We start from the raw sequence: 22,827 nt of genomic DNA on the forward strand, positions 1-22,827 counted from the left end.
CCGATTGAGAGCCACCGTGAGTGGCAGCCGATTTTTGATGGGAATGTGAAGAAGACTTTCTGCTCAAGCACCATCTAAGACAGAATCAGGGATGGGAATGTGAGTGCAGCTGCGATTTGGGGATCTTTTTTTGGGCTTGTGTTGTGGACTATCTTCTCTCCATCCCTGGAAATGCTCTCATCAGCAGATACCTTGCTCGTCTCACCTGGCAAGCTTCGAGCGAAACAACTTGCTCCATCGGAACATTTGTAGTCCTCCTCACACCATCTCTCTCTCTCTCTCTCTCTCTCCTCAAGCAGCTCGCCAGAAGAATCAACAGCCGAATTTCTTCATCCTGCGGTGGCAGGTGAATACTTGCAGAGCTCTGGATGGGTCGATACAGTAACGCAATCAGTAAGACAGTAACTATTTGTTATTGACGGCCATTGGATACTCTCTTACTCATCTGATTAGGTTTCTTGTTACTATCATCTCTTTTGGGCTAACCGCGTGGGCCTCGTCATCACTCCTTCTTGGGCTCAGTCAACATGCAACAAATTGATTACAATGAAGAAGAAGAAGTCAACGCAAGTATATGTTATAAGGCTTACAATGATGGGCTTTTCAAACCTGTTTAACCTAAAGCCCAATGGATCGCGCGAATAGGAGAAACCCTAGAGAAATGGCATTGCATTTATAAACTCTTTCGTCTTCTACGATTAGCTGTTCTCCGCCACACCAATCTCCAGAGAGAGGCGAAGCAAAAATGGTTTCACTGAAGCTCCAAAAGCGGCTCGCCGCATCGGTGATGAAGTGCGGGAAGGGCAAAGTATGGCTCGATCCCAATGAAAGTTCCGACATCTCCATGGCCAATTCCCGTATGTTTTTCTTTCTCTTCATTTCTTTGTTTTTGCGTCTCTCTTGTGTTTATTTGTCCCGTATTTACCTGCGCTGGTAGTAGAACAGTGAGTTTTCTTCGATTTTGTAGTGTAATCCGTTGGATATGTCGAATATTTGTGTTCGTTTCCGATCTGCAAATTGAAAGCTCGTTGCTGTTGCTGATGCTTGATTTTTATACTTCTTAGCATTGATTTGGTGATTGTCGTGGTTTATGTATCATCGTGAATCAGGAAATACGTGGAGTTTTTTGTGCACTATTTGTCTATGTGATTTGTCATAGGATCAATCAATTTCCGAATAGTTCAGTTTGGTTGCTTATTTTGCTTCTTATAGACTGGATTCGTATATTGATGTTTCAGTTTAAGGATTGATAAATACTTGAATAAAATGTAGGCCAAAACATCAGGAAGCTTGTGAAGGATGGTTTTATCATCAGGAAACCAACCAAGATCCACTCTCGTTCCAGAGCTCGCCGCATGAAGATTGCCAAAATGAAGGGACGTCACTCTGGTTACGGTATGTACTTGAATATCGGTAATCATTTGTGATGAATATAAGACTACATGGACAAATGTATAACGATTACTTTTTTTGCTCTTGCTATTTTGTGTGCTTTAAAAAGGTAAGAGAAAGGGTACCCGTGAAGCTAGATTGCCAACAAAGGTACTGTGGATGCGTAGGATGCGTGTTCTGAGGCGTCTTCTGAAGAAGTACAGAGAGTCGAAGAAGATTGATAAGCACATGTACCATGACATGTACATGCGTGTTAAGGGTAATGTCTTCAAGAACAAGCGTGTCCTGATGGAGAGCATCCACAAGTCCAAGGCTGAGAAAGCCAGAGAGAAGACTTTGTCTGACCAGTTTGAGGCTAAGAGGGCTAAGAACAAGGCCAGCCGAGAAAGAAAACATGCAAGGAGAGAAGAGCGTCTAGCTAAGGTGAATTTATAATTTTATTCCGCATTAAAATATTTCTTCTGCTTTCATTACCGGTTCTTATAAGATGTGTTGGTGATTTCTGTTGTTATAGGGTCCCGGAGGAGATGTTGCGCCTGTAACTGCACCACCAGCTGCTCCTGCGACTACTGGTCAAACTGCAGAGTAAGTCTTATCTCAATGGTGATGTAATTTGAGCTTTGTTTTTTTAAGTATGTTTAACATCTAAACCATTTATGGGTCTTTGTTTGTGTAGGGTACCGAAGAAGAAGTCGAAGAAGTGAAGAGGATATAGTGATCAAGCTATATAGACTTGACTTGAAGAAGGTTTTGAGTGTTTTATGAAGTTGGGTTTGTTGAAATACTTTATTCTCGCAAAGAACAAAAACTTATGTCGCTTAATTTTTATTTTTTGAGATTTTTAGCTTATCAGTGTTTCAAGAGACGTGCTTTGCAAAAACTTGTGCTTTTTTTTGTTACGTATTGCTATTCGTTCTCCACCTAAGTAACAAATCCATTCACAGCTAAAACTATTTGTCTAATTAAAGCCCAATTCTCAATAAAAGCTAGTCGATCGAATGTGTGGATAGTAATAAATATCTGTTAATATGAGTTTGTAACCATATGTCAGAGGTTTTGCTCGACCTCTTTTGCGACGACAAAAGGGAGAAAACTGAAATATTTTTACTTACTGGTTTATGTAAAAAATTCTGAAAATGTTAAATCATACACAGCAAGCTAAAAGTTTGCAATTTCATACAAACACTTTTAACTTAAGAAGACATATTTACAGAAACTGGGTTTCTTGAGCGTTTAGAAACATCAAAACTGCAAAGGAATTAGTTTTCCACAGAAACTGGGTCCTTGAGCGTTTGGACACATCAAAACTGCAGAGAAATTCGTTTTTCATGTTTCTTAAAACATGATCGCAAAAGGGAAATCGCCCACCGTGGGGCTCGAACCCACGACCACAAGGTTAAGAGCCTTGCGCTCTACCAACTGAGCTAGACGGGCTTGTTGTCTACTCAACAGCTTTCTCTTATTTGACACCTAAACCTACTGTCTAAGCATAACTCCATGAATGTGTTCTGTAAATGTTAGAGCTTTACAAGGACAGAGCTGTACTGTACAATGTCCAAAAAGAAAGAAAGACAGAGCTGTACAATTATAATTCTTGTGAAGACAAACTGAAAACGCATCGGCTTATATTATGAGACTAGAACCACGTTTAGTCTGAAAAAGATACAGATATAAATAGAAAGAACTGAATAAAATTACAACAATGCCAGTGAATTGCCTCTGCCATTACAGAGCCTTCACATCTTTATTTTCTTTTACTCAGAAGAAGTCACATCCGTCATCAAACATGGCTGATGACAATAGTCCCTGTACAAACTCACACTTCTTTGCCTTCTCCAATTGTTCAGTATCCGATAAAGGAGCCGACGATTTCCAGTCTTCTTCTGTCGAAGAATCCTTATTCAAAGTCTGTTCTTGTACACTTGAATCAGGCTGCACAAGTTTGGTCTGATTCGGCAATGGAGAATTGTTGATGAACGATAAAAACTTATCAGAAACAACAGTTTTAGAGGTATGATGGTGATTCATAGATGGCGGCAACTCATCAAGAAGAGACTGAAGATACTTATCCGATGAATATGGATCTTCCATGTATGATGTTTGCTTCTGCTCACTGTAAAGTTTCTGTCAAGGAAACTCAAACAAATCGCATTCATTATAGAGACGAAAAAGAAAAGTTTTTGAAAATGGAAAAGGATATCTTCAAGACATCTCTATGGTGTGTGGTTATATGATCCACCATATGCATCTTCACCCTTTTGCTACAAACCGGACATATCTAAAAATCACAAACAAAGAAAAACTAAATGTGAGATGTTGCCACAAAACAATTCACAGAACTGAAAATCAATCACACAACTCAACATTCATCCCCTGAAATCGAAACGGATCAATGCTCCAACTGAAAGTTCGTGGAGGATCGAGGCCATTTATCTCAATTGAAACTATTCACAAAAAGCATCAATCAAAACAGTCCAAAGATTGAGGGGACGTTTCTCAAAATCCTACGCTCTAAAGCAAGTATGTGAAGCTAAAAAAATGTTCCATCACACAACGAAAATATTCATTTCCTGAAATCCTTAACCAATCAATGCTTATAACGGAGAGTTACGTCAACTCAAAGATCAAGGAATATGTTTCTCATTTGAAAGTATTCACAATTGCAACCCGATTCTAAAAGCATCAATCTAATTACTGCTATTCAAATCGAAGATTGAAGAGACCTGTTTCTACCCTATAAAGCAAGAATGCAAAGCTCTAGAAACCTTTTAATCGATACCAAAACCACTTAAAGTGAAGCTTGAATGTCGAATAGTAATAGCAGTAAATGATGTGGAGATAAGATGTGAATATCGCATACCCCATGATTAGCTTCAAGTTGATGTTCTTCGTCGATATGGTGACACAATTCAACTAAATCATAATCATCCGAGCAAAACGGGCATGGGTAATCCACTGCTATATCATCATCTTCTTCTTCAAAATCTTCCGTATCTAGATAAGAACCTGGAATTTTCGCCATAAATCAGAAATCAAATTAACCTCAGAGCAAAAACCCCGAAACGGTCAAATTAAGAAGGAAAAAAAAAAGGCTTTTCATCTAAAGCAAACGTAAAGCTTTCATTTTTATTGACGAAAAAGCACACAGAGTTTCTCTACGAATCGCTAAAACACTTTCAATCAAGAACAAATCAGATATATCGAAACCCAATTCAGATTTCAGACACATCTTAAATCATAGACCCTGAAATCAAAAAAGAAATTGAGGGGATTTGGATAATAACCAGACTGATACTTAGCAGCCGTTGCTGATCGATGGCTCCTAGAAGAGCCGGAAGAGGAAACTGCCCACATATCGTCTTCCATCTCTGATTCTGAATCTCCACAAATCGGCAAAAACCTGAGACCCTTTAAATTAGGTAACTAGACCTCCTCGTCGTGTGGTTTACTTGCACATGTCAGCTTATAAGCTTTAGACCCTCGTGAGAGAGAAAATGTCAAGGAAAAAAAAAGAGACGGTCTTTTTAAAGACCCAAAGGAGAGACCTTTTTATTAATGAAGCGAGACTTAATGGACAAGAATACTTCTGGTTAATGCTGAAACTACGAAACTGCCCTTCAACGACCGACCTTATGTAGACTTTTCCACGTCAGGGGTGTTTCTGTCATTTTCTGTATCGTCGGTCTTATTAAAAACTTAATTACAGTATTGCTTTGTTCCCCAAGTAAATAGCAAAGTGCTAACAGAGGCCTGCTTTGAAAAGCATTTTAATGGGCTTAAAGTGCGATATATAAAAGCCCATGTCCTTGTTCATTGTCCGTTTTTTTTTTAATTCTTCTTTTCCCCGTCGACAGAAAAAATCCCAAAAAATTTCCCGGAACATTTCGACAAAGCCCCGTCGAGTTTTGACCAATCTGAGATTGAGTTTGTCTTCCCATTATACTTAGTCGCTTTTCTTACTCCGTTCACTATTTCGTCCACCATTCTCCACCTTTTTGATGGGAAGCCCTAGCGCCGCTGTGAAAGATGATTCCGCCACCGAGACGGATCCTACAACACGACGGGACTCTGACTCTGATACAGAGTCCAACACCGATTGCGACGGAGGCGACTTGCCTCCTCCTACTCCTCTTACTTCGGAGTTGAGCCAATTTGAAGAAGGCGAGATCATTTTAGCCAAGCACAGTGATTGCTTCTACGAAGCCAAGGTCATACTTTCCGGAGCCATCTTGTATACTTTTGAATTCGAGTGTTGTTCTCTGCTAAGTCTGAAAATTATTCCCTTTTTTTTTCCAGATTCTCAAAGTTGCATATCAAGATAATGAATGGAAGTATTTGGTGCATTACATTGTAAGTAAGATTATGTTTGATATTTGTTTGCAGAACCAAAGTTTTTAGGAACAAATACAGAACGACAGTTAGTGATTTGTTTATAAAAGAAAGAAAATAACGGACACCAACAAATGTATTGTATTTTTTGAAGATGTAGCTTTTTTTTTTTTTTTTTTTTTTGGCAGGGTTGGAATAAAAGGTTAGTAGAGCTTTCCGACAACATATAGTTACATTCAGCGGTCTGAAATCATTCTGGTGTTGGTAAATTGTTTATATATAGTTAAGGGAAGTGATTCGCCTGATTGTTAAATCGAAATTCACCAAGATGTCAATTTTTATTGATAAATTCTGCATCTGATTAGTGTATCTCTTTTTATACATTGATAGTTTTTTCCACGGTGTTGTTTTGACAGTTGGGATGAATGGATAGGTTTCGATTGTGTGTTGAAACATACAGAGGAGAATATTGAGAAACAGCGGAAACTCGGAATGAAGCAAGGAGTTAAGAGTTCCATGGCTTGGAAAGTATCAAAGATGAAACCTAGAAGCCCTAATGGTGAGGTTCTTGCCGCTTTTTTTGTGGATATTCAAAGTCTGTTTCAGGGATTCTCTTTTCGTATTGCATGCTTTACAGATCAAACTAGGCATACGCATCATCTGGTGTTATTGTGTTAATATTGGTATAATGAGACCATGTTTACATTTTCCGTGACTGCATTTATCTTGATTTGACTGACTTGATAATATTGCTTCAGCTAATATTTTTTCCAACACTTTCTTATTTTTTTGCAGTTGCTAGAGGAAGAAAGCGGAAGCAAGATTCTGTTGATACAGTAATCTCTCCATTGGTGAATAGTCTTTGCTTTATCTTTTAGCTTCCCTATATCCAGTTTTACTTCACTGTTTTCTGATCATGAGAGAGTTTTAATTAAATCTTATTGTTTGTTGAATACAGGAGAAGAATGTGGTTCCCTCCGACAACGTTTTAACTTTCCATATCCCACCAGCGTTAAGGAAGCAACTAACTGACGATTGTGAATTTGTTACTCAGATGCAGAAGGTAGTCTTAATCACTGTGCTAATATCTAAATGAAGAACACTCGAATTTTTTCTATCACCCCGTTTTCTTAGTTTCCTTTTCTTGCAGCCGCATGAATATGTTTGTTGTAAATGTCATGTGCTTTTCTTAGGTCCTTATATTAAAGAACTGATCATAGTCTCTTTGGGCATTGTGTGAGTAGCTTGTGCAACTTCCGCGCTCTCCAAATGTGGATGGCATCTTGAAGAAGTATATTGACAGCAAAATGAAGAAACCTGGCAGGTAAGCTCTTTGTTGCTTTTGTTAAATGTCATTTCAAACAGTTAACACTTGCTAAACTCCTTGTTGCTAATCTCAAATACTTAGAGAGCACAAGTCATCCATATATGCTCCATCGTTAATCGACTGAGAAGAGTAATTCCAGGCTTGTGACGTATTATGCTTTCTTTGGTGAATCTATATAGGGTAACTGATTCAGTAGAGGAAATTCTGAAAGGCTTACGTTGCTACTTTGACAATGCTTTACCGGTGATGTTACTTTACAACAATGAACGGAAGCAATATGAGGAAACCATATCAGCGGGTGTTTCTCCCTCAACTGTGTACGGAGCAGAGCATTTGTTACGTCTCTTTGGTAAGGCCTTTCTTTGTAACCTAAACACCGTTTTATATGCTGAATAATCTGTTTTCTGCCTTTATCGTGTGGCTTTATTTGTTACAAATCCCTAATTATTGAGTTTTGCAGTGAAATTGCCGGAGTTGCTTGTCCATGTGAAAATGGCAGAAGAGACATTGAAAGAATTGCAGGACAATTTCGTTGATATTCTCAGGTTTATTTTCTTGTCTCCTACTTAATTTCTTAAAGAATTCGTTCTTAAATTGTGGGTTTTGCTCACTTTTGTACTTGTGAAAATACTAATGAAGAAAGATAAACAAATGATACTCAGGTTTTTGAGGAAAAATCAGAGTTCGTTATTTGTATCAGCATACAAAGCAGTGGAAGAAATGGAGAAGAAAGAAGATTAGGATCCCATTTCTATATGATGATGTGTTATTGTTGTAAGTATGTGTAGTGAATATACACTCTGTGTGTAGCATGTAATGTGATGAGAGCTAATTATTTAAGTCTAAGTGTAGGGTTCGGTCTGGGTTATGATAATGATTAACATCGTTATCACAATAGCAGAATAACTTCTATTAATTTTTAAATTTGTTGTAGAGTGACTTATCGTTTCTAATTGTTTATAATCACAATAGCATCTCAATTTTATACAGCGGCTTTCTGAAATTACTGATAAAAACATTCCTAAAAAAATTTAAACAATTAACTAAGCAATCTCTACAATATAGCTGATATGCATAAGCTAATACTAAAGTATGGACTGAAATCTTTTGATGTTTTATCACATAAACGAGTATTTTTTAAATACTTTAAAATATATAACGTATGTGTATTAAGTTATATTTAAATTTCCATCGTGTCGAAAAATAATTACCATTGTATTTGAAGGCAGGGATGATTATATACTCGAGTAGAATCTTACAAAATGTGCATCAATGAGTTCAAAATTATCAAATCACATGCGATGTGCAAATCATATAATATTTTTATTCAGCTCCAATATAAATTTATTTGACCGTTACAAAAAGGGAGAAATAAACCCTCTTCTTTTCAGTTTATTTGACTTTTCTCCTTTATAGATCTCTATGGGCCCACAGGATGTTTCAAACTTACCGTTTACGTTAGATAGTCACCGTCCGATCTCACAGTTGCGACGTGAAGCCCTCAACGGTTCAGATCTCTCGACCGTTTATAGCAACCCCTTTCTCCTTTATATCCATCTCTCTCTCTCTCTCCAATTTTGAAACTAAAATGCTCTGCTTCCAAGTAGCTTCAGCTTCTTCTGATTTCAAAATCTCTTCTTTTAAGTCTCTGATATCCGTTTGAGATCCACTCTTTTCCATCTGGATCTTTGATTTTTTTTCCTCTCATAATTCTGAGGTTCACAGCTGCTGTGAACCGAAAATGGTGAAATCTGCAGCTTGTTCTTCTCCGTCACCGTCTCCGGTGACTATAACGGTGACACCATGTAAAGGATCCGGCGACAGAAGCCTTGGATTGACGAGTCCTATCCCACGCGCCTCCGTCTCCAACAACCTAAACTCTCCTCTGAGCTCAAGAGGCCCGCGTCGCAACTCCCTTAGCGGCGGGAATCGGAGATCTAGCGGCGAAGGAAGATACTGTTCAATGTCGGTGGAAGATCTGACGGCTGATACCAACTCCGAGTGCGTTGTGAGCTACACTGTTCATATTCCACCTACGCCGGATCACCAGACGGTCTTCGCTTCGCACGAAAGTAGTATGGGTGAAGAAGATGAGATACTGCAGAAAGGGAATTCACGGAACAGGAATTTTCTCTCCGGGACGATTTTCACGGGTGGGTTCAAGTCGGTGACTCGTGGGCATGTCATCGATTGCTCTATGGATCGAGCTGATTCGGGGAAGAAGTCGGGTCAGATCTGTTGGTTGAAAGGTTGTGACGAGAAGGTTGTTCATGGGAGATGTGAGTGTGGTTTCAAAATCTGTAGAGACTGTTACTTTGATTGCATCACAAGTGGTGGAGGAAAATGTCCTGGATGTAAAGAGCCATACAGAGACATCAACGATGATCAGGACACCGAGGAAGAGGATGAAGATGAGGCGAAACCGCTTCCTCAGATGGCTGATTCAAAGCTTGACAAGAGGCTCTCTGTTGTGAAGTCTTTTAAGGCCCAGAACCAAGCTGGGGACTTCGATCACACTCGGTGGTTGTTTGAGACGAAAGGAACTTATGGGTATGGAAACGCTGTGTGGCCTAAAGATGGGTATGGAATCGGGTCGGGTGGTAATAATGGTAACGGGTATGAACAGCCACCAGAGTTTGGAGAGAGAAGCAAGAGACCTCTCACTAGGAAAGTCAGCGTCTCTGCTGCAATTATCAGTCCTTACAGGTAATAATTGTTTCCAATTTAGTTTCTTTTTGTTTGATGATATGTCCTTTTTGATGTTTTCTCAATTATGCGGATGGAATCGTGTCTGTGTTTGTTCATACCATTTGAATTTTGCTAAAGTTTTGATTTTTCTTGTGTGTGATGAAACAGATTACTCATTGCATTGCGTTTGGTGGCTCTTGGATTGTTCTTGACATGGAGGATTCGCCACCCAAATCGAGAGGCAATGTGGTTGTGGGGGATGTCAACGGTCTGTGAGCTTTGGTTTGCCTTGTCTTGGCTTTTGGATCAGCTTCCAAAACTTTGTCCGGTCAACAGAATAACCGATTTGAATGTTCTCAAAGAACGCTTTGAATCTCCAAACCTCAGAAATCCAAAAGGAAGATCTGATCTTCCGGGTATCGATGTGTTTGTCTCAACTGCAGACCCTGAGAAAGAACCGCCTCTGGTCACTGCCAACACCATCCTCTCCATCCTAGCCGTTGATTATCCAGTGGAGAAACTCGCTTGCTACTTATCTGACGACGGAGGATCTTTGCTAACATTCGAGGCCTTAGCTGAAACGGCTAGCTTCGCTAGCACATGGGTGCCGTTTTGCAGGAAACACAATATAGAGCCAAGAAACCCCGAGGCTTACTTTGGACAGAAGCGTAACTTTCTCAAGAACAAAGTGAGGCTGGATTTCGTGAGGGAAAGGAGGAGAGTGAAGAGAGAATATGATGAGTTCAAGGTGAGAATCAACTCATTGCCTGAGGCGATAAGGAGAAGGTCTGATGCTTATAACGTGCACGAAGAGCTAAGGGCTAAGAAGAAACAGATGGAGACGATGATGGGAAACAATCCTGAAGAAACTGTCAAAATTCAAAAGGCCACTTGGATGTCTGATGGATCTCACTGGCCAGGGACTTGGTCCTCTGGAGAAACCGATAACTCTCGAGGAGATCATGCTGGAATCATCCAGGTAACAACATTCTTCTGACAAGATTTTTGGCTAATCGCTGTTTAAATGGTTTCATGTTTTTATGAGGTTTGTGTTAAAAATTGTGTTCTAATATACTCTGTGGTTTGCTGCAGGCAATGTTGGCTCCTCCAAACGCAGAACCAGTTTATGGAGCTGAAACAGATTCTGAGAACCTGATTGATACAACAGAAGTTGACATCAGACTACCTATGCTAGTCTATGTGTCGAGAGAGAAGCGGCCGGGTTATGATCACAACAAGAAAGCAGGAGCCATGAATGCTTTGGTCAGAACCAGCGCAATCATGTCTAATGGCCCATTCATCCTCAATCTTGATTGTGACCATTACATCTACAACTCCATGGCTTTGAGAGAAGGAATGTGCTTCATGCTTGACAGAGGTGGTGATAGAATCTGCTATGTTCAGTTCCCTCAGAGGTTTGAAGGTATCGACCCAAATGATCGTTATGCAAACCACAACACTGTCTTCTTCGATGTTAGTATGAGAGCTTTGGATGGACTTCAAGGTCCAATGTATGTTGGAACTGGCTGCATCTTCCGGAGAACAGCTCTTTACGGTTTTAGCCCGCCGCGAGCAACCGAGCATCATGGCTGGCTTGGAAGAAGAAAGGTGAAGCTGTCTCTAAGGAAACCAAAAGCTACGATGAAGAAAGACGATGAGATCTCACTGCCTATAAATGGAGGAGAATACAACAACGGAGAAGAGAATGATGATGATGATGGAGATATCGAATCTCTGCTTCTCCCAAAGAGATTCGGTAACTCAAACTCTTTCGTTGCTTCGATCCCGGTTGCTGAATACCAAGGGAGACTCTTACAGGACCTGCAAGGAAAAGGCAAGAACAGTAGACCACCTGGATCACTTGCTGTGCCACGAGAACCGCTCGATGCAGCAACAGTAGCTGAAGCAATCAGTGTGATTTCTTGCTTCTACGAGGACAAAACCGAGTGGGGCAAAAGAGTTGGATGGATCTACGGATCAGTGACTGAAGATGTGGTTACAGGGTATCGAATGCATAACAGAGGATGGAGATCAATCTATTGCGTCACGAAACGTGATGCATTCCGGGGAACAGCTCCGATCAATCTCACGGATAGGCTTCACCAGGTTCTGAGATGGGCAACGGGATCCGTCGAGATCTTTTTCTCAAGGAACAACGCGGTTTTCGCAACCCGAAGGATGAAGTTCTTGCAGCGAGTAGCTTACTTCAACGTCGGAATGTATCCATTCACGTCGCTTTTCCTCATCGTCTACTGCATTCTTCCCGCGGTTTCGCTCTTCTCGGGACAGTTCATAGTCCAATCACTCGACATAACGTTTCTGATCTTCCTCCTCTCGATAACACTCACCCTCTGCATGTTATCACTCCTTGAGGTCAAATGGTCAGGGATCACTCTCCATGACTGGTGGAGAAACGAGCAGTTTTGGGTAATAGGTGGAACAAGCGCACATCCTGCAGCTGTTCTTCAGGGTCTACTCAAAGTAATTGCAGGAGTTGATATCTCATTTACTTTGACTTCCAAGTCAGCTACACCTGAGGATGGAGACGACGAGTTTGCGGATCTGTACGTTGTGAAATGGAGCTTTTTGATGGTTCCTCCGCTAACGATCATGATGGTGAACATGATTGCGATTGCTGTTGGGCTTGCGAGGACTCTGTACAGTCCGTTTCCGGAGTGGAGTAAGCTTGTCGGAGGAGTTTTCTTCAGCTTCTGGGTGCTGTGTCATCTCTATCCCTTTGCTAAAGGACTGATGGGAAGAAGAGGCAAAGTGCCAACGATTGTGTTTGTGTGGTCAGGTTTGTTGTCTATTATTGTCTCTTTGCTTTGGGTTTATATTAACCCTCCTGCTGGGAAACAAGACTTTTCTCAGTTTCAGTTCCCTTGATTTAGGGTTTTTTCTTTTGTTTGTGGTACAAGGCATGAAAGTTCTTCTTTCTCTGGCTTCATGTTTGTAATCAGATTTTATTAAATACAGTTTTATTTTAAGTAACTAGGCCCAGTTTCGTAATTGAAAAAACGATCGGTCTGGGCCAATGAAACTCCGCTACTGTTTCTTCGGTTTAGTTCTCGGTGATAGTCATTTTTTAAAAAAGTAAACAAAACCGGACTTAAGATGAGATTGTGATTTCTGGACTTAGAGTCTTTGAGAAAGTGAGTGGCAAGCTGATGATTCTTTAAAACAACAAAAACTGACCAAGACGTGTCGTATACAATGCAGAACTAGGAAAAGATTCGAGATCCTTTTAGAGTTACTCAGTAACACTCACTGAATCAGTGTGTTCATGGTGTTCCACAATGCATCAGGTCCAATAAGGTCTAAGAAATGTGCCCTACCACTGCCACTATTACAATTCTCCACCAACAATGCAGTATAAAGTATTAACTAATCAAGAAACCCAAAATTTAGTTCACATAACGATTTACCATTTATTTACCAAATTCGAATCATGAAGCTGCTATCTTTTGGGTGCCAAAGAAAAGGCCAGAAATTGGAAAAACTTCACATGGGCTATAGAGAGAAAACCCAACCCCACACAAACTCGAACAATGAAGAAAAAGATTCCTAATTTATATGGGTTGGGTTTGTTGGAATAAGTTTGAAAGAATCTTGAAGTGCAAGTTTCCTAATCCTAATCAAAGTGTGTTTCTAGAAAGTTAGGATTAGAAAAAGAAATTTAGAAGTTATCTAAAAGGAAATTTGTTTATCTATTGGAATTAGGAGTTAGTTAATCCATTCTCTATATAAAGAGTTGCAGAGTTGTTGCAAACACTTATGAGTTGAGAGAGAGAGATTAAGAGAGGCTTTAGTTTTTGAGTAATTTTTCTAAAGCTAATAAAATAAGTTGCTTTTATTAATTCTTGATCTAAGTTTCAATTCTATAATTGGTATCAGAGCTTCAGGTTGTTGCTCAAGATATGGGGGATATCGTTCCTAGTACTCGTACAAAAGCACTGAATACTTCCTCAATCCATTGCCCTATGTTAAACTCAACCAACTATACCGTATGGGCCATGCGGATGAGGGTTTTGCTCAGAGTACACAAGGTCTGGGAGACTGTTGAAACAGAGGCGGCCGATGGTGAGAAGAACGATGTTGCTATGGCCCTGATCTTTCAATCAGTACCCGAGACGCTCATTCTACAGGTAGGAAAGTTAGACACGGCGAAAAGGGTATGGGATGCAATCAAATCAAGACATGTAGGAGCAGAAAGGGTGCGAGAGGCAAGGTTGCAGACTCTTATGGCCGAGTTTGACAAACTCAAGATGAAGGACACAGAGACGATAGATGATTTTAGTGGAAAATTGTCTGAAATCTGCTCAAGGTCGGCTGCTTTAGGAACGACTATTGAGGAACCGAAGATTGTCAAGAAGTTTCTCAAAAGTCTTCCGAGAAAGAAATATATACACATGGTAGCTTCACTTGAGCAGGTGTTAAACTTGAACACCACAAGCTTCGAAGACATAGTCGGAAGACTAAAAGCCTACGAAGAACGTATTCGAGAAGAAGAAGAAGAAGAAACGCAAGATGATCAAAGCAAGCTCATGTACGTAAACATGGAACCTCAGGAAAATCGTGACTACAGTGGAGAGAATAGAGGCAGAGGTCGAGGAGGACGCTTCTATAGCAGAGGACGAGGTCGTGGACGATTCAATGGAGCCAGAGATCTGTCAGAGATAACATGTTATCGATGCGACAAAACAGGGCATTACGCTTCTAATTGTCCTGACAGACTTCTCAAACTTCAAGAGACTCAGGAAGACGACGACGTTGATGACACACATGAAGCTGAACGACTCATGATGCACGAGGTGGTGTATCTGAATGAAAAAAGGGTGAAGCCAAACGACTTTGAAAAAAGCTGTGAAGGAGACCATGTTTGGTATTTGGAAAGTTTCCTAATCCTAATCAAAGTGTGTTTCTAGAAAGTTAGGATTAGAAAAAGAAATTTAGAAGTTATCTAAAAAGAAATTTGTTTATCTATTGGAATTAGGAGTTAGTTAATCCATTCTCTATATAAAGAGTTGCAGAGTTGTTGCAAACACTTATGAGTTAAGAGGGAGAGATTAAGAAAGGCTTTAGTTTTTGAGTAATTTTTCTAAAGCTAATAAAAGAAGTTGCTTTTATTAATTCTTAATCTATGTTTCAATTCTATAAGGGTTCGAACGACACACAAAAATTCAAGCTTTTCTATCGAACAAAGTCTATGCAACTGAACAGAATTTTTTAACGGTGAACTCGAATCGGCGTCAATGGGAGTGTTTATACAAGTCATAAGGTTGCCACAGTGTGTCCAAAGGACATGGAAGCTTGGAATCGAGTCTTAACCATGGCTTACCACTACCTGACCAGTGAAGCAAACTCACCGGACCAGCATGCAAATCCCGGCAACTACCTCTAACATTATCTCCGCCGAGTCCGTGTTGGTTCCACCGATGCGAAATCGGAGCTACGTGACCGGCGAACACCAGAAGATAGGGAGGAAGAGAACCCAGTTCGTAAATCCTCTCCATTTTCTGAATCTCCATCCATTTCTCGATTGTCTTTGTGTACCCGAATCGTCTCCATTTCCTCAGATCAATCACCATCACTCCGGTATTGAAGTAGCAAGGGTTTCTTCCCTCGAAGGTCCCGTTATACCGCTTATCGGACCAGAAAGCTCCGGTGAAGTACCTCGTGAAATTCGCGTGGCAGTATTCCGGAGCTCCGATTGTTCTCGGACCCAGTACCGTTTTCCAGAGCTTGGCGATGTCGTCAATGACGGCGAGATCCGAGTCAAGGTAGATGACTCGATCGACGCATGGCTCGAGCAGATCGGCTAGGTAATTCCTGGCGTAATTTAGCGGCTGCTCTAGGGCTTGTCTCACGGAGGATGAGATGAGAGGCTGGACGGTCTCAGGGGCAAAATAGTAAATCTTGAGGTTGAGTTTGGGGAAAGTCGATCGAATCAGAGTCTCGAGGTTTGTATCGGAGACGAGGAAATGGAAGAAGACGCTCTCTGGACAGACTGAGTGTTGGATGATGGAATTGACGGCGGCGATCGAGCCGCGAAGGTATTCGACGTCGAGAGTGATAGCCACGTGGACGAGCGAAGGGTTGCAGACGCCGGAATCACCGCCGGAGAATCGGCATCCGTCGGCATTGCGGAATATCGGAGATTCTCTGAAGGAGAAATTGCGCAAGGAGTGATCGGACGGTAATGGTCTAAAGTAGGCGTCGAGATGCGACGATCGGATAGCCGCCGCCGGAGAAAATGATTGAAGCGAAGGAGAAAGGAGAATCATCGCTAAAGCAGCGGAGAAGAAGCAGGAAAATTCTGTAATCCAAAGCATACCTTCTCTGTCTGCAAACTGGAATCAAAATTAACAGAATTGAAAGACTGAAGAGAAGCGAGCAGAGCTTAGGCGAAAAAATGCAGAAGAAACGAAACCTTAAAATGTTTAATGAAACAGCAACCAGAAAAAATTTCCAAGTGGAGAAAGAGGAGAAAGGTGAAAGAATCCAACGAGAAATTGAAACGGGCGCAGAGGCACTGTGCACTCTTTTCTCTTATATCCTGCGCGTAGCTCGTGCTCTATATCTCCTTTAGTTGAAGGAAGAAGAAGAAGACGAGACGAGGAAGACAGTGAGAGTTTATTGTTTTTTTATATTAACATTTCATATTTTGATCATCAATAATTTAATTAATGATTTCATATTTTAAAATAAAAATCATGATACTGTGGTAAATAATAAAGATTCAATCTTTCAAAATAAAACATTAGTATATAATTTTTGCCCCAATTTTAGATTTATTTTTAATATGGTATTTCAGTTTTTTATATTAAAAAAGAAATCCTTACACAATAAATTCTAAGAGAGACAAAGGCACTAAGAGAAGTGAAATTCATATTTTAAATTATGATAACTGAATATAATCAGTTAAATTATTTATTATCAGTAATGATTTCACATTTTAAATGATTAGTGATTTTTATTAAATAAACACTAATTATGTCATGTTTTATATAAAATATAATATTACGTCAAATATTTAATATTTTAAAATAAAAATGGGATATTATACCGAAAATAATATTCTGGTTATCATATTTATTAGATTAAAATTTAATATATTAAATCGAATATAGATAGAGAGAAATAACATGCAATGTTTTAATTTATGATAGTTGAATAATGATTTGTTGACAAAAAAGGAAAATAATATTAAAGGTGGGTTATTTTTTGGATTTTTTAACAGGAAAAAACATAAGAGCTTGCCGACCAGTGACTACAAAGAGCTTAAAAGTTAAAAGGTGATTAACGTTACGAATTAAAAGTTGGTTTATTCGTAATGATCCGCCGAGAAAAAAGAAGAGGTAGAACTAAGAAGTGTACTATAATGACGATTCTGACCTTGGAAATGAGGTTCCGCTAAGGACGTAGTAAATTACTAAATTGTTAAATGTTTATAATACAGCGTCGTTAAGACTGACACAGTCACATAGCTGACCAAATCGAATCTTAATTTCTCGGCTTCAAGAATGTTAACACGTAATTACCCTAATGGATGATGAATGGATGATGAAGAGAAGCTTTAGCTTTTTCTTTCTTTTACTTTCGTTTACCCTATTATAAACGATGAAGAGTATGTAAATCTCCATTACAGCAGTAAATAACCTGTAATACTCATCTGTCACGTGTATATCGCAAATCCAGCGCAATTAATAAAAATATCATATAGGAGTAGTCCGTACTCTTTATATTTTAATGAAAAATAGGGTTGGAAACTTTTTTAACATATTAATCATTGGTCAAAATTAAAAAAAAAAAACATTGGCAAATATTGAGAGCAACCTTTCCTGACACTTTACAGCACATTGATATATGGCCTAGTTGGGATAATGTCCCAATAACCGATCCAAACCCATTGCTTAACCAATGCAACCCAAAACTAGACCGTTTTGATGTGAACGAATCAATTTTACATTTTTTTGTCGTCCGGTTTTAGATATCTTTTAAAAAGCTAATTAGTTCTATTTTTTGTTCTGATTAAAAAATCGTTAGATAAGTAACTCTTTTTTTGGCAAGCAAAATGTAATTTTATTTATCAATAGAAAAGTTGTGTATTACTATTTCCTACTCTCAAATAGGATGGAATCGGAACGAATTAAAGAAACTAAACCAAATTATTCAATCGGACCGAATTTGACGAGCATTCTTTTTGAACCATTGAGGAAACATGAACACAAAAATTGGACTATTTGTTTGCGTTTGTGTGTATTTTCTATATATCTATACATGTATATTTGTTTTGTTCAAATGAATTTTCTACGTAACGTTTTAACATATTAAGAAAAAATTATTTGTATTGGCTGTACGTAAACTAAACACAAACGCAAATTAATTAGAAAGAATTTAGAAAACAAATTTATTTTTAAATAAGAAATTCCGTTTAGCTCAAACCAAAATGAAAACTAAAATGTTTAGTTCTACCCTTTTCTTAAAGAGAAATCTTACATCAGAGTAAAATATTCATCTTTCCTAGATCCAGAATTTGAATTTTTAGGGAATATGCCCGCATCGTTGTGGTCCAGTGGTAGGAAAGGGTTGTGTGGGATGTTACACCATTTCACCAAAATTCGATCCTCCTTGGAAACAAAAACACAATTATGTGAGAAGTTTAAGTTTGGGCCAAAGGCCCAATCAGTTTACATGGTAGTCCAGTAATAGGCGATCTGGTTACCCCTGACATTAGTCGGAAGGCATTTCAAACTCGGGACAGGTAGTGGGGTGGCCCATTTGGATCTCATGGATCTCATGGCCCGTTGACTCGAGTTCGCTCGAAGCTCATGGTGTCCATTGAACCGTTGAACCAGGAAGAAATCCACACTATAGCACTTCGGTGCGTTCCTACCGGAGCGACCGAATCAGCCGATAGGATTTATAAAAAAAGAAAAAAAAAAAATTTAGGGAATATATGACGGTTTAGTGTTTTGATTTTTCCGGTAGTTGATGCAAAAAACGTAAGCGTAGGCCATTTAAAGTAATTTATTTTTTATTCTAGCTTATTATTTTTTTGTAAGCTTTTGATGTTTCAGTTGTAAAATGCGATCTTTGGAGATACCTTTTTGTGTGTGTTTGTTTAGTTAAGTTTGATATTATGAGTAAAGGGGAAAACCTTTTTCAGAAATAAGGGAAAAAATGATATATATTGAATTATTGATTAAATCCAGAGAGAGAGAGAGAGAGTATTTGTTGTTTTTTTTGTTAATAGAGAAACAGAATATTTGTGGAAATGCAGAAGGAATCTCAAATTTATAATTCTAAGTGGTCACCGTGAAGTTTATTAAATCCAATGGAAATGAGAGAGAGAGAGAGAGAGAGGAACCACTCCATTATTTCAATGGCTTCTCTTATGATTCTCACGAAGCAGATGATGTTCCTCATGAAGAAGTTACACACTTACTCTACCAACTGTCGATTTTCTATTTGCTAAGCAGATACCTTGATCCATTACTTGGGTTTTCGTGGATAGGCAAGTTTGTTTTTCATATTAATTTCAACAACCAATTATATACACTATATATATCGATACACTCTTATTGCATATATATTATATATATATATGATTTTTTTCGTTAACATTGCAGTAATCAGCTAATGGCTAAAAGTGATTCTGTGGTTGCTAAGAAACAAATCCACTATGTGGATGGTGAGGCAGTAGAATTGAGGAGCGACAACGAAATTAATGAAGAAGATGAAGAAGAAGAAATCGAGAATTCCACGTTGTGGCTGTGGAGACCTCGATCTCCGTTTTGTTACGATATTTTGTGTAATATTTAAAAATCACCAACAAAATGCCTTATAGTTTAGTGGTAAGAATTCCACGTTGTGGCTGTGTTGACCTGGGCTCGAATTCCACCAACTCATTTTTCCTTATTTCTTTTTCCAATTCAGAAAAGGGTGTTTACGTTTCTTTTTTTTTTCCAACGTCTACCTCTCTACCTATCGGCTAGTTTTCACTTCCACCTCTCTCATCAAACTCAAACCTAATACCTATATATAGTATACACAAATTTCATCATCATTCATCACTCACAATCAATCAGGTTCACTGGCCATCATCGTTTGACAATTACCAGTCTCTTTGCTCGTAGGATAAAGAGACATTCCCACCACTTCTGGTTTTGCTTTTGCCTTGTAGGATAAAGGTGAAAGTCCCCTCTAATCTTGTGTTATATATGCGTGGGTGTTTGATCAAAGTTCTTATGATTTTTTTTTAACATAATTTACATAATATATTCCTATATATTTTTATGTTGGGTCTTTGATACTATATATTTGGAAACTAGTTTGATAGATATAGTTTCTTTACTAATTCCACTCTTATTTTAAATTACAGTTGTAAAGAAAGATAAACGATACAGATAGTAGAGAAAAATGAAATACCTTTGAAATCTTGATATAATTTTAACAATAATGATTTTCTTTTGCTCTCAAAATTCGACTAAGAATCATTCCTCGGCGTATAAAAAAGCAAGATATAGTTCTTGTTTGTATCCCCAGAAAATAGCAATGAGGGTAACAAATCCATTAAAATTAGGGAATTTTCAAAGTAAGGAGCCGGTAAACTTGAACGCAACTAATTTATTTAACTTTAGTCCCCTTGAAATTCGCATTAAATTATCTGCAAATCAGTTATTATCAATGGGTCTGACATTTGTAGTTATAATAAGTAGAAACGTTAGACTTTTTCTATTTCTTTACTCTGTCCACACTAAATGTTTTGAGATATATAGTACCTGTTACCGTATTATAGTATAATATCTCGGTTTTATATTATAGTATTTGGTACCGTATAATATAAAACCACTGAATATTATATATAATAACAAAAAAAGCCATATTGATAAAACAAAAAAAAGAAAGAAAAAAAGAAAGAAAAAAAACAAAAACTAATTCAATCGAGGCGGTACACTACAAGTCGCATAAGCTAGCAGCTATAGTCCCGTACAGAATATTACGTACATAATATTACGTACAGAGTATGAATCAAAACGGATAGAAACCACCAAGAAAAAGGAATAGTAAAACAGAAAGCAAAAACAGGAGAAATAGAATAAAATAGGACGATAAGAAAAACAAAACCTATGATATGGCTTACGCGATCCATGGTGCCTCCTCTGAAGTGCAATTCTGGCTTGTTCTTCAAGAGGATGACCCATGAAATCGCACCCAGGATGGCTGTATAGCAGTAGAAACCTAAGATCTTGATCATATGAGTTTTATTTGCAGCAATGGGGATTTTGTGAAGTCTCACATACAGGAATGTTGCAACAATAAAGGCTATCAGAAGGATGTGCATCACAATGTCGTAGATTACGTATTTGCTCTTCCTGCATCAACCAGACGTTAATTACACAATTCTTTTTTCTAAAATAAAATAAAATGTTAATTACACAATTCACACGCATAATCAGTGTAAAACTAATTATCTGATAATCTAAAAAGCTTTTTGATAGACGACGACTCACCACCATGGCTGATGCCTTCTTTGAGATTCATCGGCAGTAGCAGGATTCATGCCTTCTTTTATTGGTATATTGTATTAGTTATATTGTGAATTCGTTATATAATTTTTTGTGTGGTAGAAAGGTGTTTACGCACACAGATATATATATATATATATATATATACAAGTTTCTAGTCTCTCACGATGTATCTTATCGATGTGGGACTCAGTTAAAGTGGATAATAATGAGTAAATACTTTACAAAACAAAACATTAAATAACTATACGAGTCCATCTAATGATACGAGTATATCCAAAGATACGAATATATCCGAATATACTCCATTGTTTTTTTTTTTTTTTTTAAAGGGCCTACTCCAATATTCTCAGCAACGCGCGACCTTGCTGAGTTCTTCTGGTCCTTTTTTACGTCTTCCTTCTTCTTCGTATAGCCTCATGAAGTTTTGACCTACAGAGAGAGCAAGCTTCAAATGTTTTCTCCCCCTTCACTTTCTGTCTTCTTCGCTTCACCTAACTCATCTGTTTCTTTCCTCTGCCTCACCTGCAAGAACGAATGTTGAAACTAAGATTGAAAAACATAAAAACATACAGTTATTCAACATTCTTCAACCATACAGAATTATTTCCTCTTCACCTAACTCCTCTGTTTCTTTCCTCTGCCTCTTCACTAAACTCCTCTGTTTCTTTCCTGTTTTGGGTTAATACATTGGATTCGTGGAATTCCACTTCACCGGTCACATGTACGAAGAAAAAGAACCAAAAATATATATATAAACAAAAAGAAGAAAATATATAAAGATATCTCAATAAAGCAGGAAAAATTATTAAAAAAAAGATCTCAGTAAAGATGGTTAGGAACTTTAGAAGGGTGACATCTCGTATTCTCGTATAAGCCACGTTACTTTCTTTACATGCAAGTGGGAAAGATATTGAAGAAAAAAGAAACCGCATTGCAAAACAGATTACCTAGCTTCGGATATAACCAACATTTTTCATTCGATGCGATGAAAGAAACAAAAAAAGGAAAAAAAAAAAACAATTGAAAAACGAAATTGTGTATTAGTTGCATAAAGATAGTTATTTAGAACGTATATAGTTGCACAAAAAAAAAAGGTAGTTATCTAAGCAAATTGTGTATTGATTAAGAAAATTGTGTATTGATTGTGTATTGATTAAGCAAATTGTGTATTGATTAAGAAAGTAGTTATTTAGCCGACCAAAAAAAAAGGTAGTTATTTAGTTGCACAAAAAAAAGAAAGTAGTTATTTAAAATCAAATCTATATACGAAAAAAGAATCAAATCTATCTAATATCTCTAAGGAATTGGGACCCACACTGTGACAATTGTCTTCCAACATTTTGTAACACTTACATATCCAAAATAGCAGGTTAGTTCAATCATCAAATCTCCTCAACTTGTCTTCTCCTCAAATTTAAATGTAAATGAAACTTTATATAAATATAATAATAGAACCAATAATCAATATCATAACTTCATTGCCTCTCTCTCTCTCTCTCTCTATATATATATATATATATATACTCACACAAACTTCATTCATCACATTTTCATTTT

The 22,827-nt window shown here is 38.1% G+C and overlaps 6 protein-coding genes and 1 non-coding gene across 7 annotated transcripts; 4 read left to right on the forward strand and 3 right to left on the reverse strand.

The window, feature by feature from the left end:
- Positions 1 to 655: 655 nt before the first annotated feature.
- LOC18994583 (60S ribosomal protein L19-1) lies at positions 656 to 2,317 on the forward strand. Its single transcript, XM_024152377.1, has 5 exons — positions 656 to 857; positions 1,273 to 1,395; positions 1,502 to 1,815; positions 1,907 to 1,977; positions 2,069 to 2,317. The coding sequence occupies exons 1-5, from the start codon at positions 746 to 748 to the stop codon at positions 2,094 to 2,096; spliced, it is 648 nt and encodes a 215-aa protein (XP_024008145.1). The 5' UTR covers positions 656 to 745; the 3' UTR covers positions 2,097 to 2,317.
- A 436-nt stretch (positions 2,318 to 2,753) lies between these two features.
- TRNAK-CUU lies at positions 2,754 to 2,826 on the reverse strand. The gene has a single exon. It is a non-coding gene; the product is annotated as a tRNA-Lys (tRNA).
- Positions 2,827 to 2,997: 171 nt separating this feature from the next.
- Positions 2,998 to 4,932, reverse strand: LOC18994584 (protein DEHYDRATION-INDUCED 19 homolog 2). Its single transcript, XM_006418246.2, has 4 exons — positions 4,677 to 4,932; positions 4,253 to 4,398; positions 3,593 to 3,670; positions 2,998 to 3,507 (listed from the first exon to the last, which is right to left on the reverse strand). Exons 1-4 carry the CDS (start codon positions 4,756 to 4,758, stop codon positions 3,151 to 3,153), a joined length of 663 nt encoding a protein of 220 aa, XP_006418309.1. The 5' UTR covers positions 4,759 to 4,932; the 3' UTR covers positions 2,998 to 3,150.
- A 342-nt stretch (positions 4,933 to 5,274) lies between these two features.
- LOC18994585 (protein MRG2) lies at positions 5,275 to 8,035 on the forward strand. Its single transcript, XM_006418247.2, has 10 exons — positions 5,275 to 5,600; positions 5,689 to 5,742; positions 5,910 to 5,923; positions 6,138 to 6,280; positions 6,517 to 6,572; positions 6,680 to 6,784; positions 6,966 to 7,045; positions 7,228 to 7,397; positions 7,509 to 7,593; positions 7,711 to 8,035. The coding sequence occupies exons 1-10, from the start codon at positions 5,391 to 5,393 to the stop codon at positions 7,787 to 7,789; spliced, it is 996 nt and encodes a 331-aa protein (XP_006418310.1). The 5' UTR covers positions 5,275 to 5,390; the 3' UTR covers positions 7,790 to 8,035.
- Positions 8,036 to 8,789: 754 nt separating this feature from the next.
- Positions 8,790 to 12,721, forward strand: LOC18994586 (cellulose synthase-like protein D5). Its single transcript, XM_006418248.2, has 3 exons — positions 8,790 to 9,754; positions 9,905 to 10,715; positions 10,829 to 12,721. Exons 1-3 carry the CDS (start codon positions 8,790 to 8,792, stop codon positions 12,620 to 12,622), a joined length of 3,570 nt encoding a protein of 1,189 aa, XP_006418311.1. The 3' UTR covers positions 12,623 to 12,721.
- A 932-nt stretch (positions 12,722 to 13,653) lies between these two features.
- Positions 13,654 to 14,661, forward strand: LOC112084051. The gene has a single exon (XM_024152337.1). The coding sequence runs from the start codon at positions 13,654 to 13,656 to the stop codon at positions 14,659 to 14,661; it is 1,008 nt and encodes a 335-aa protein (XP_024008105.1).
- Positions 14,662 to 14,940: 279 nt separating this feature from the next.
- Positions 14,941 to 16,304, reverse strand: LOC18994587 (probable galacturonosyltransferase-like 5). Its single transcript, XM_024152888.1, has 2 exons — positions 16,167 to 16,304; positions 14,941 to 16,086 (listed from the first exon to the last, which is right to left on the reverse strand). The coding sequence occupies exon 2, from the start codon at positions 16,066 to 16,068 to the stop codon at positions 14,986 to 14,988; it is 1,083 nt and encodes a 360-aa protein (XP_024008656.1). The 5' UTR covers positions 16,069 to 16,086; positions 16,167 to 16,304; the 3' UTR covers positions 14,941 to 14,985.
- Between the last annotated feature and the right edge of the window lie 6,523 nt (positions 16,305 to 22,827).

This window comes from Eutrema salsugineum, unplaced genomic scaffold, assembly GCF_000478725.1.
Source record: "Eutrema salsugineum unplaced genomic scaffold, Eutsalg1_0 scaffold_5, whole genome shotgun sequence".
Lineage (NCBI taxonomy): Eukaryota > Viridiplantae > Streptophyta > Magnoliopsida > Brassicales > Brassicaceae > Eutrema > Eutrema salsugineum.

Coding starts and splice junctions, on each gene's coding strand:
- LOC18994585 (XM_006418247.2), top strand. CDS start 5,391: ATGGGAAGCCCTAGCGCCGCTGTGAAAGATGATTCCGCCACCGAGACG. Junction 6,785..6,965: donor TTGTTACTCAGATGCAGAAG/GTAGTCTTAATC, acceptor TTGTGTGAGTAG/CTTGTGCAACTTCCGCGCTC. Junction 7,594..7,710: donor AATTTCGTTGATATTCTCAG/GTTTATTTTCTT, acceptor AATGATACTCAG/GTTTTTGAGGAAAAATCAGA.
- LOC18994586 (XM_006418248.2), top strand. CDS start 8,790: ATGGTGAAATCTGCAGCTTGTTCTTCTCCGTCACCGTCTCCGGTGACT. Junction 9,755..9,904: donor GCAATTATCAGTCCTTACAG/GTAATAATTGTT, acceptor GTGATGAAACAG/ATTACTCATTGCATTGCGTT. Junction 10,716..10,828: donor ATCATGCTGGAATCATCCAG/GTAACAACATTC, acceptor GGTTTGCTGCAG/GCAATGTTGGCTCCTCCAAA.
- LOC18994587 (XM_024152888.1), bottom strand. CDS start 16,068: ATGCTTTGGATTACAGAATTTTCCTGCTTCTTCTCCGCTGCTTTAGCG.
- LOC18994584 (XM_006418246.2), bottom strand. CDS start 4,758: ATGGAAGACGATATGTGGGCAGTTTCCTCTTCCGGCTCTTCTAGGAGC. Junction 4,399..4,676: donor GGCTGCTAAGTATCAGTCTG/GTTATTATCCAA, acceptor CGAAAATTCCAG/GTTCTTATCTAGATACGGAA. Junction 3,508..3,592: donor ACCATAGAGATGTCTTGAAG/ATATCCTTTTCC, acceptor CAGAAACTTTAC/AGTGAGCAGAAGCAAACATC.
- LOC18994583 (XM_024152377.1), top strand. CDS start 746: ATGGTTTCACTGAAGCTCCAAAAGCGGCTCGCCGCATCGGTGATGAAG. Junction 858..1,272: donor CATCTCCATGGCCAATTCCC/GTATGTTTTTCT, acceptor AATAAAATGTAG/GCCAAAACATCAGGAAGCTT. Junction 1,978..2,068: donor ACTACTGGTCAAACTGCAGA/GTAAGTCTTATC, acceptor TTGTTTGTGTAG/GGTACCGAAGAAGAAGTCGA.
- LOC112084051 (XM_024152337.1), top strand. CDS start 13,654: ATGGGGGATATCGTTCCTAGTACTCGTACAAAAGCACTGAATACTTCC.